Source organism: Hippoglossus stenolepis, chromosome 19 (genome assembly GCF_022539355.2).
Source record: "Hippoglossus stenolepis isolate QCI-W04-F060 chromosome 19, HSTE1.2, whole genome shotgun sequence".
NCBI classification, from domain to species: domain Eukaryota; kingdom Metazoa; phylum Chordata; class Actinopteri; order Pleuronectiformes; family Pleuronectidae; genus Hippoglossus; species Hippoglossus stenolepis.
Genome location: NC_061501.1, coordinates 20082240 through 20094900, shown reverse-complemented (window position 1 = coordinate 20094900; position 12661 = coordinate 20082240). Strand labels below are relative to the sequence as shown.

The 12661-nt window shown below is 42.8% G+C and overlaps 1 protein-coding gene across 3 annotated transcripts in view; it reads right to left on the bottom strand.

Moving 5' to 3' along the window:
• Positions 1-12661, bottom strand: part of rreb1a (ras responsive element binding protein 1a) — a 50613-nt gene that overhangs the window by 19030 nt on the left and 18922 nt on the right. The window contains exons 1-4 of one of the 3 annotated variants that reach the window (XM_047344593.1): positions 8489-8589; positions 1217-1324; positions 876-1122; positions 480-549 (exon numbers count right to left, since the gene is read on the bottom strand). In XM_047344593.1, the coding sequence (XP_047200549.1) occupies positions 480-549; positions 876-1122; positions 1217-1322 (423 nt within the window). In that variant the 5' untranslated portion in view covers positions 1323-1324; positions 8489-8589. Of the gene's footprint in view, positions 1-479; positions 550-875; positions 1123-1216; positions 1328-8488; positions 8590-12661 lie in introns of those variants that run through there. The other 2 variants (XM_035143253.2, XM_047344592.1) reach the window with 2 other exon arrangements.

The window sequence follows — 12661 nt, the reverse complement described above, 5'->3', positions numbered from 1 at the left end:
ACCAAGTCTTTACCCTCAAACAAGCCTTTGAAAAGTGAGGACCGGTCAAACGTCCTCACAAATATACAAGTGTCCACACACACACACACACACACACACACACACACACACACACACACACACACACACACACACACACACACACACACACACACACACACACTCTGCTGAAACACTTTTCCTTTTCCTGTTTCAGTTGCAGGAAATGATGACAAAGCCAGGAATGCCACAGTGCATGATGGGAGATGGGAGAGGAGGAAAACAAGGGGAGGAAGCAGGGAGATGAGGGAGAGAGAGGATGAGGAAGAGGAAGTGAAAGAAGAGTAGAACCAGAGATGAAGACGTGAGGAGGAGTGTACAGTCGACAGTCCCGCCCCCAGGGTTTGACTGACAGCTGGTGTCTGGGGACACTAACAGATAAAGATGTGTCAACACAGTGTTAAAGGTTTTCTGTGTGGGTGTGTGTTTGTTTCGTGTACCTGGGTGCGTCTTGCGTTGCGGCCGGGTGGGGCCCTCATGGCTGATGTGAGCGACTTGCTGGGGGAGGGGCTTAAAGCGGAGAGGAAGACGTTAATAAAACTTTTACTGAAGACATGTAAATTAAAATCACAAGGAACGAGAGGAAGAAGTTATCAGATCGTTTATCTCACTTATTTCTGACCGTAGCTTTGTTTTTAATGTTCATGGGTATTACATGATAATAATAATAATAACAACAATAACAACAATAACAACAATAATAATAATTATGCAAAGTGCGTACATTTGACATGGGAATTAAAAAAAACTATGAAATTGAGCAGGTTTGTATAAAATATTAAAATATATAATAGAATGCTTATAAAACATCTCATTATTAAATAGTTGGTGGTCACCTTGGCGACGGGCCGGCCGATGAGTTGGCGGAGGTGACTCCACTCTCTCCTTCTCCTTCTCCTCCTCCGTTGATGCTCTCTGCCGCCATCATCACTGCTGACATCATGGCGTTGATGGAGGACAGGTCGCCTCCTTCCGTTGCCATGGCTTCTCCTGCTCCTCCTCCTGCTGCTCCTCCTCCTCGGTCTCCGTTCTGTAGCTTCTCTCCTCCGCTCTCTGTCGCCTCCTTCATTCCATTGATCGCTCCTGTAGGAGATTTAATATATTGAGACATTTGATAATGTCTTTTAACTTGTATATTTGTTTTTGGTTCTTGGGTTGAAATGTGTTTTGTACGAACCTTTGAGGTTATTGTGTGTTTTCTCCTCTGTTTGCTCCGCCTCCTCTTCATTTATCTCAGTTTTGACTCCTCCCACTTCTTGCAGCTCCTCTGTGGAGTTTTCCATCACTGCTGAAATATGAAAAATCCTCACAGATTTAACATGTGTACAGCAGAGAGGACCGTTCATTCATTAAACATGTCACACAAACTTCATTAGAAATCTGGTAACATGTATCAGCCTGTCACTCTGTCAGCTGGAGATGAACAACTACTGTGTGGATGTTTTTACCAGCTGAGGGAGGTTAGACAGATTCTACCATGACGGCTGGTGAGTGACGGTTGGAACACAAGTTCATTTCCCATTCTGCATCGAAGTAAGTTGGCAGAAATGTGATCGTTCTGGTAGATTTTGAATTCTACATTTTAAAGTACATTGATTGACTTTAACAATAAACAGAAGTTCTGTTAATGACTGATGAGGATTCTTCTTTAAGAGAAGAAACTGGAAAAACTGATTGTAAATCAAACCAACTTTTAAAAGTTAAAAAGTGAGCGGATGTTGTTTGTTCACAGAACAAATCCTCTTATCGTCCGGTAAAACTTTTAATTTACATCACGTCTGCATCTTAAATGTTTACACAACTTCCTCACTGAGAGCTGCTCCTCATCATCGATTCATTCTGACAGATGAAGATCAGGAGCGAGGCAGCAGAGGACGGCAGCCGTGACCTTTGAGCTATAAGAGCAGATTTGGCTCAGCGCCGACTGGACCAGAGGGGACGAAGTCCCGTCTACAATCCTCAACTAACTCCAGCACGGCCGAGAGAGAGGGACAAATGGAGGAGAAGGATGGAGAAGAAAGATGGAGGAGAAAGATGGAGGAGAAAGATGGAGAAGAAAGATGGAGGACAGAGAAGAAAAGAGGGATTTTCTCAGAGCAGAAGAAGAGAAGCTAATTGCTGTTTCCTGTTTGGCAGCCCCCACAGGAAGACGCTCTCCAGAACCGACCACTTCCTCCTCCAGCTCAGAGCGAAGCTATGTGTGTCTGTGTGTGTGTGTGTGTGTGTGTGTGTGTGTGTGTGTGTGTGTGTGTGTGTGTGTGTGTGTGTGTGTCTGTGTGTGTGTGTGTGTGTGTGTGTGGGGGGGGGGTGTTGGAAATTCCTTGTTCAAAGGAAAACCAGAAGAGAAGGAGGAGAGAGAAGCAGTGAACGGAGACAAGAAACTTAAAATGATAAAAGTTCAGTGAAAACAAACCAACCGGAGGAATAAAGTTTGTAAAAAAACAAAAACTGCCTGAAACAGAGTCAAGAAGTGAAAATATAAAAAGAAAAAACTGAAATATCACCAACAAACAAATTAACTGTAATAAACAGAATTATTCAACTCTGGCAGAACCATAGAGACATTTATTTACTTTTTTAATCTAAACTTTATCATCTCACTTTTGAAACCTGTGAAGTTATGAGCTGCATTTGGCTGATTTACACTCATTTGATTCTGTTTAATAATGATTCAAACTTTACATTTTCAATTACTTTCTAAAAAAATTTAGTTGATTTACATTTTTTTATTACCCAAATTTTGTTATTAATTTGCAAGTCTTGATTATTTCTAGATTTATCTTTATTGAAATTTATAATTGTTTAAAATTGTATTTTAAATAATTTTGTGTCATTTTACTTTTTTTATTTTTAAGATTTTCAGTGTAAATATTTTATATAATCTAAATTAATTTGTTTACATATTTTAAATCAGATTTTGAACTTTTAATTATCTTTAAATATGATTGAAGTTTATATTTTAAAATGTAGCAGAAGTAAAATAGGAAAGAGAACAGGAAGAAGGGATGAAGAGAAGATGAGTGGAGCTCTGCGAGTGACTGGTGACAACTGGCCGAGTGTGTCTGCGTGTGTGTGTGTGTGTGTGTGTGTGTGTGTGTGTGTGTGTGTGTGTGTGTTGTGTTTCCACTGACCTATCACTGCTCTTATATGACAAACTGTAACATGGTCGTGGCAGGTGCATCAACGCACATGCACGCACTCGTGCACACAAACACACAACTTATCCCTGGATTGTTTTTATACTAGCATCGTTGGTTGTCAGCTCGCACACACGCACACACACACACACGCGCACACACACACACACAGTGTTGTGATTGGCTGACAGAGCGCTCAGGCAGCACTTTTTACAGCCTGCAGAAACGAACGGCAACAGATGGCTGCAAGAGGAGAGAGGAGGAGGAGAGAGGAGGAGGAGAGCGGAGGGATGGAGAGAAGGAGAGATTAGGTTTGTTAGAGGAAGAAAGGATGGAGGATAAGAAGATCCTCTGCCTGCCCTCCTCTCGTTTCACAGGACTTTATTTCACCTTGTGGATCAATCCAGTCGTTTCTTTATCGTGAAGATTGGCTCTATTAACACCTGAACATTCATCTGACGTGACATCGATACAAACAGCAGCAAGTTTGCATCATGATTAATTGATAATAAAAAAAGTTTGTACTGATTGAAGGACTAATAGTTTCAGCTCCGTGTCATTAAAACACTGTCATGCGTCTCTAAGCTCTTTGACCTGTTGTCTCCGCCCTGCACTCAAAGTCGACCTGCTGGTGGCGCTAGACACAAGTCTGCACTGACTCCTCTGGCAAAAGAGATTAGAATAGAATAGATAGAACTAGTAGAAAATAAATGTCATTAGCATAAGTGATATATAGGAAGCAGGGGATTGTGGGACTCGGCGTAGTGTGTGTGTGTGTGTGTGTGTGTGTGTGTGTGTGTTAGCTGATGTTACTACATCTGTTCCCAGCCATCATTCTGACACAGGCTTAGACACTCCCTCCTGACACACACACACACACACACACACACACACACACACACACACACACACACACACACACACACACACACACACACACACACACACACACACACACACACACACACACACACACACACACACACACAAAAGGTCACTGTGTGGGAGCCAAGGAGTTAATGCATGTAGGTGTGTGTGTCTGTGTGTTAATGTGTGTGTTTGTGCTCGTTCTCTGTCCCTGACACCTCTCTTCTTCTTCTCCTCCTCCTCTCCATACATTCATCACTCCATCTCATCACTACAAGTTTCATTATCAAAGTGTTTGATCATCACTGTCGTCCATCTGCAGAAAAGTTAAATATGAAGAAGACTCATTATTTTCTACATCAGCTCAGAGTCATGATCTCAAACTTACCACAACAAAACCAGTTAACAGACAGCATGAGGCAGAAGTCATGTTGCCATGGTTACCTGCTGTTTAACCAAACCTAGGCACGTGGGATGGTAGTTAAACTGACCAGTAAATAATATGAACTCACTAACAGCTGGAGGCCGAGTCGACTCCAGATCCACCATCGTTCAGTAGCTGAAACACTTCCTGTCGTCTAAAGACCATAAATCCTCCGAGTCCGCTTCACCTGACAGAACAGCTGAGTCCCAGCAGGCGTCAGATTCACTTCAATAAAAACCAGAGAACTTCCACAGCAACCATTGAGTCTTCAGAACTGATCTGCTGTCAGCTGGAGAAGCAGCGTCCTGTAGAGTTAATTAATCTCCAGCACATGATTGTTCCCTGTTAGCAAGCTGCAGTACTTCAGGAGGCTTCAGGTAGCATCGTGTTAGCCTAGCATACCCAGGGAGTCGTATTGAGTTTTTCATCTTGGTAATCTGCTCATTAAAAACTCTCTTAATAAAATAAGTTAAAAATTAAACGGGAAACTCGTTAGCTAGTTGATGCTAGTCTAGTTAGCTCCTGGGTGACAATGTTGATAAAACTAAACTTTAGAGTTGAATGTTCATTTGCTTAATAAATTGAAAGTGTTGTACTTTGCCTGAAATATACTTGTGTTCTCCTGTAGAACTGAAGGATGAGCCATGGACTGTAACACATGAGGCCTGAGTGGCGTTAGCAGCTTGATAGCAGGCTAACAGGCTAACAGGCTAACAGGCTAACATCGTTTTCAGCCCCAGAGGCAAACTGACAAAAGTGACACCTGCTGTAGAAAGTAAATCGTCCTGAAGGAATCATCAACTGTCTCCTCCCTCTTTATTAAAAATCTGAAGCTATTTATGCTCAAGTGACATTAACATAAATAAGTTTGTGCCAATGAGAAACAGGGTCACATTCACCAAGCTAACTGTAGCAGCGCTGCTAGCATCTTGAGCTAATTGGAATAGTGAAGCTTGGCTCCATTGGCAGAAGTGATTGTGGCAGCTGAAGCTAATTAGCGGGAGTCAGCTGCTGCACTTTCATCTCATTACTTTCATCCCTGAAACGTCGGCTGTGTTAGAAAGTGTTTTTGAGAGAATGAAACTGTTCAGGTGGTTTCATGGTTTTAATAGAAATTCTCACCTCAAACCACAAATCAGATCAAACTGCTGGAACTGTCTTTGCTCTGAGCAGCGTCACCAACCACAGCTCGGGTGTTTGATGGTTTTACGACACGTGACGACCCTACGGCCTCAGTGACGGTGATAAACTCCCGCTTGACCACGTGATCATTTCAACTGAGCGAAGCTGCAACTGTTCCTCCAGCTCGGACGTTTGATTCTTGGTTTGCAGGATCGCACACAGACTACTCGGCTGATTGAAGTGTGAAGTGTGAGTGATTTGAAATACAAATCTGGATCTAGTGAATTTAAACGTGATTTCCGACTGAGTGATGTTCCAGTGGATCCCCAAAAAAAACTCTTTATAAACTTAATTTTAGTAAGATAAACAATCCTAGTTTTTAGAGACATATTCCCACAAAGTGCTGATGATCGAATCCAGGTTAATAACAGTGATTGAATGAAGTGATGCTGCAGAAACTGAAACTTTCTCTCTTTCTGAGTGTCTCCACCACAACAGGAAGCTCACACTCACCAGAGAGCGCTTTGCTGCTTCCCCATGTGTGAGCCTCTCTCTCTCTCTCTCTCTCTCTCTGTCTCTCTCTCTCTCTCTCTCTCTCTCTCCCTCTCTCTCTCTCTCTCTGTCTCTCCTCTCTCTCTCTCTCTCTGTCTCTCTCTCTCTCTCTCTCCTCCCTCTCTCTCTCTCTCTGTCTGTCTCTCTCTCTCCTCTCTCTCTCTCTCTCTCTCTCTGTCTCTCTCTCTCTCTCTCCTCCTCTTCTCTCTCTCTCTCTGTCCTCTCTCCCCCCTCCCTCTCTCTCTCCCTCTCTCTTCTCTCTGTCTCTCTCTCTCTCTCTCTCTGTCTCTCTCTCTCTCTCTCCTGTCTCTCTCCTCTCTTCTCCTCTCTCCCTCTCTCTCTCTCTGCTCTCCTCTCCCCTCCCTCTCCTCTCTCTCTCTCTGCTCTCTCTCCTCTCCCTCTCTCCTCTCTCTCTCTCTCTCTCTCTCTCTCTGACCTCCCTGATGCTCCCCCTTCCTCCCAAACCACCGTGGTCTAACACTCAGCTGCCATTACCCATCCTCCACTGCTCCTTCTCGGAGAGGAAACCATAATCAAAGAACAAGTTCAGGGACCAACTCAGACTTTTACACTTTCACTAAGCGTTCAAACTTTTTACAGTTTTTTTTTTTGTTCAGTTTAGATAAATAAAAACTTAACAAATTAATTTTTGTTTGGCAGTTTCTATTCTTCTTTAGTTTTTATTTTTTTTAGGTAAAAACTAATTGCAACTTGTTTCCATCTCCTCACTTCCTGGAATTAAATGTGTTCATGAAAATGATGCAAATCTTATTTTGTTCCTGCTGGGACGGGCGTGTCCGTAAACCTCGTGGCCCCCTCCCTCAGTGACACTGGTTCAGATGGTAACTGGATAAACTGACTCTCCCTCCTCCTCCTCCTCTTCTCGCCTCCCTCTCGTCTTTCTCTCCTCCTCCTCCTCCCCCCTTTCTTCTCTTGCATCATCTTGTCTTTCAGCCCCCCCCTCAGCGTGGTTACAGATTGACCGGTGTGAGTGTTTGCGGTGCGCAGCAGTGGAGTTTAGACCCGACGTGATAAAGTGTTGAGATAGCATCGACGGCGTGTCAGCTCTACTGTACCACATACCAGAGGGGGAGGCTGAGGGGGAGGGGAGCGTCTCAGCCAACCAGTGAGCAGGCCGACTGTGGAAAATGTCTGCCAGCTCCCAGCCAATCAGGATGCAGATTCCACTTCTCTCTAACACACACACACTCATTCTGTGTGTGTGTGTCTCATCTTTATCTTTGTTTGAACAAATGTGACATGAACAAGAAAACTTATTTTATATAAATCTGTTTGTGTTCTTATTTAATGTATTTGTTTTTATAAACCTTACATCAGGCTGCAGCTTAATATTATAATAAAATACATAAGAAACTCAATGTTGTACGAAACTAACACATTTTATTCATTTTTTTCTACTTTATTCAATTTGTATTTTCATGGCAAAGAAATTAGGGAGAGTTTGATGTGCTATTTAATAAGTAAATGTACTTAATACACATTTTATTTTCAGATCCTAAAGATTTACTTGCCTCCTCTACTATCAATCTTTCTTCTCAATAAATAAACGAACAAAGAAACTTACTTTTAAGTATTTTGCTGCTTCTCATTAAAATCTTTTATTTACTTGTATTTCTCTCAGACTCTGTGTTTAAATAGTCTGATAATCATGTGATGTTTGTTCGACCCAAAGTCCATTAAAGATTCTTCTGAGTTAATCACGTCACAGAGCTGCGGTGATACTGGTGTAAATCATCTGAACATGACACACACGGATGTTTAGAAAGTTTCTGTGAAATGAAAACTCATCAAACATGTGAATGAACTTTAAGAAAATGAAAAACTGTTTCACAAACTCTGAGGAACAAAATTCAGAGAAGAAAAAGAAAGTGAAACTAACGGATCTGTTTTAAAAAGCTGCGTCCACAGAAGCAAACAGCTGATCACGTGACAGAGCGGCGAAGCGAGAAGCAGCAGGTGATGCAGCGTCTTTTTTTCAACCTCTGATTTCTGATCACAAACAGAAAAGGTGAACGGAAGATGATGGAGACGTTCAAGGAAGAGTGAGGAGGGGGGGAACTCTACATTAAAAATGGGTCCAGGGGACAGTGATGGAGGGATGCTGCTAAACGAGGAGAATGGTGCATCACAATGAGAGGAAGAGCAAGAGGAGGAGAGGAGGAGGAGAAGAACTGAGGAAAGTAGAAGAATAAAAAGATAGATATAAAGAAGTGCGGCAGGCAGAGCGATGGTTGCGTTGCTTATGTTCGACAGGCGGCAGGTAAATGGATGGATGGATGGATGGAGGAGTGGAGGGATGAAGGGAGGGAAGGAGGAGCATATTTACCCGTCCTTTTCGTAAAGCAACGTTCTTTCGTTCGCTCAAGTCTTGGGGCGGGGCAGTGCGGGAGGGGGCGGGGTTTGTTGTGTGTGTGTCTGCAACCACTGCTCACACTGCAGGGGGAGAGCACAAAGACACAGTCAGTGACACACAACACACACAGTTTAACACACAATACACTGCACTACAGGACGCCATAGACGATCAGATTAACACAAACAGTGACTCACAATCTGTAGTGTTGGAAGACAGACGCACAATCAACTTCAGACGATCACAAGTAAAACTCTAACTTCTCACCATCTAGGACACAGTTGTTCTAAGTTGTACAAAGATGTATTCAGTTGTGCAAAACTGTAAAAAGTTGCATAATGTTGTTTAAATTTGTGTTAAGTTATATACGAGGCCCTGCCTTGTGCACACATTAGACAGGACGCCACGCCAAAATGATAACAACCCAAAACATATATTACACAAAATTAAATTCTACATGATGTTTTTTGGCCCGTGCGACTGAAAACTGACAAAATATATTGAATTAAGGAAATGAATTACATAAAATATAAACATCTTTTCTGCATTGTTTATTCTGTGAAATATCATTTTCATACCAGCAAACAAACACAGATAATGATTTATGATCGTAACGACTGATTTGAGTTAAGTTATGAGGAGTAACTTTCCACACACACACACACACACACACACACACACACACACACACACACACACACACACACACACACACACACACACACACACACACACACACACACACACACACACACACACACACACACACACACACACACACACACACAGCTGATGTTTGGGTTAAAAACTGTGATCAAGCTTCCACAGGTAAAAAAATGTAAATATGCATTTATCAAGTGTAAAGATTTAAAATGTGAGTTTGAGTTCTGAACAGAGGAATCAGATTTTACGAAGGGAGAATTCCGAGTTAAAATCAAAGAGTTACCTGGGATGTAGGCGCTTGTTTAAAATGGTTCATATAAAAAGTTTGTGCTACGACAAAATGAAACTACCTCATTCAGAGGCGGGAGAAGTTAACGTGTTGTGTGATTTTCATGTGGTTTAAAAACTCGAAGATGATGCTCAGCGAGGCTTAACTGAGCTAAAGATGGCGTCCTGATGCAGGATGAAGACGACGAGACGCATCAAAGACGATAATCTGCTACCGATGGACAGAACAAGAGAGGAGGAGGAGAGCAGAAAGATGGAGGAGGATGTGAGGATGCAACAGGCTGCAGAGCAGATGTATTTATAGATGGATGGATGAGGAGGAAAAGAGAAAGATTAAAAGCTTACAGGGTTGGTAAGACTAATTAGGAGGCAGCTGAAGATGGAGGGAGACGAGAGGAGGAGAGGAAATGTTGTGAATGATAATCAGTTAGCTGTTAGCTCCAGGCTAATTCAAAACCTGGAAACTTTATTTGAAGTCAGCTGCTCTTAGATTACAACATGGCTGCTGCATGTTGATGAGTATTGTTGGAGGTGTAACATGACACATGGACGTGTGGCAGCTCCAACATAAACCAGGGTTTATCACCATGTTCCTGCTCCGACACACAAAGCCCCCACTAATCCACAAGCTAATGAGCTAGCCCCGCTAACTCACAAGCAGCCGGACGCTGTGTTTGTAGCTTTGTGGCGCTAAACGGTTTAAAACTGAAGACGAGAGACACAGTTTAATCAAAATGAGACGCAAACGTTGAACTGAATTTTGTGGCAGAGAAAGTGAAGCTAACCTTCGACGCCTTTTGGCTCATTTTGTTGACGCTGAGATCACAACTGTTTGAAGGAGCACAGGAAGTGACAACGTGCGTTTTAATGGAATTACAAGCAAATATTGATCAGAAATAAGAGTAGATAACATTATTAGCAATAGCACTGTTCTACATGTTAGTGTTAAAATGTCCAACTCAGCTAATCGCTCACTACAGATATTTTGCTTTGACATCAACAAATAAACTTAGTTACGATTCAGTTTTCATCAAACTGATCGTCTGCTAACATGCTAATATGTAAAATATCTGCTTCTTAATTTCAAACAAAGCAGAAGGGTAATATTACTTTTAACAGAAAAATACTATTAGCTAATATTAAGCATCCTACCTTGGATGTTTTTCTCTAAAATAAAAGATAAATAATGTTGATTATAAATCATTATTTGTAAGAATGTAGTTTACTTCATAATGTTAAATGAGACTTCATCATTTGTTCTGATATCTGAACCATCACAGGAACAGAGACTGGTGCAGGACCACGAGTCCAAACTGCAGATCAGAAACTTAACGCTGTAACTTCTGCAGCTTCCAGCTTTGTCGTCTTCGACTAGTCTGCTGGGTTCAGTTTCCTTCTTTACTACAAACATGTTAGAGCCATGAAACATTAACCGTGGTGACGCTGCTCGCTGGTTAGTGTCTGTTACAGTGTAACTGGGTTAACTGGGACTGGAAATGACCAAGCGAACCTGAGAGAGGTTTGCGGATGAAGATGCTTCCACCAGTGCAAAGAGGCCTGCAGCATCGAGCGGCCTGTAACACACTCTGACGGTAAAAATAACTCGCCGAGCAGGATCAGGAATGTGTTGAGGAATGCTGCTCTGCTTTTGGTTGACAGGCATGGACAAGTGCAGAGGGCCCGGAGGAGGAGAGGAGGATGGACGAGAGGGGAGAGGACGAAGCAGGAGAGGGGGAACGACTCAGAGTTTCAGAGGAGGAGAAGAAAGTTAGTGCAGGCGGGGGAAACGTGAGGAGGAGGAAGGAGGAGGGGTAGAGGCTGAGGTAGAGGAGAAATATGGAGATGGAGGAGACAAGAAAGAATGAAACGAGGAGAAAGGAGCAGAAGAGACGCCTGGAGGAGAGGAAGAAAGAGGAGGAGGAGTGTGAATCAGCTGATATTAGGAAACAGCTGTGAAATGTACTAAAACAGTTCAAATACAAACTATTCAGTAATGAATCTACTGTAGATTCAATTATAATCAATGATAACATGATGGTCTGAGTAATGAAGTCATAGTTAACCACACTAAAAGTTTTAACAGTTTTCATTCCAAAAAGTAAGTTTCAACTAGAGTTTAGTTTTCACCTGACCTGGGGCCACAGATGCAAAACAAAGAAGATGCAAAACAACAAGAGACACACAAACAACAAGAGACACACAAACAACAAGAGACACACAAACAACAAGAGACACACAAACTGTCACCAACAGAGTCACAGTTTGAGTGACTCAGACGAACCAGGGAAAGAAAGGAGCGAATTAACGTCATCACAACTGACGTCTGTAATCAAGATGTGAGACATGTGAGAGTTAATACACCTTCACACACACACACACACACACACACACACACACACACACACACACACACACAACTTTAAAAACAACACTGATACACCATGGATGGATGGAGGAAGTGAGAGAGAGAGAGAGAGAGAGAGAGAGAGAGAGAGAGAGAGAGAGAGACAGAGACAGAGAGAGAGAGAGAGAGAGAGACAGAGAGGAGAGACAGAGAGAGAGAGAGAGACAGAGAGAGAGAGAGACAGAGAGAGAGAGACAGAGACAGAGAGAGAGAGAGAGAGAGAGAGAGACAGAGAGAGAGAGAGAGAGACAGAGAGAGAGAGAGAGAGACAGAGAGAGAGAGAGAGAGAGACAGAGAGAGAGACAGAGAGAGAGAGAGAGAGACAGAGAGAGAAGAGAGAGAGAGAGAGAGAGAAGAGAGAGAGAGAGAGAGAGAGAGAGAGAGAGAGAGAGAGAGAGAGAGAGAGAGAGAGAGAGACAGAGAGAGAGAGAGAGAGACAGAGAGAGAGAGAGAGAGAGAGAGAGAGAGAGAGACAGAGAGAGAGAGAGAGAGACAGAGAGAGAGAGAGAGAGACAGAGAGAGAGAGAGAGAGACAGAGAGAGAGAGAGAGAGAGAGAGAGAGAGAGAGAGAGACAGAGAGAGAGAGAGAGAGACAGAGAGAGACAGAGAGAGAGAGAGAGAGAGAGACAGAGAGACAGAGAGAGAGAGAGAGAGAGAGAGAGACAGAGAGAGACAGAGAGAGAGAGAGAGAGAAGGGAGACAGAGTGAGAGAGAGAGAGAGAGACAGAGAGACAGAGAGAGAGAGAGAGAGACAGAGAGAGAGAGAGAGAGAGAGAGAGACAGAGAGAGAG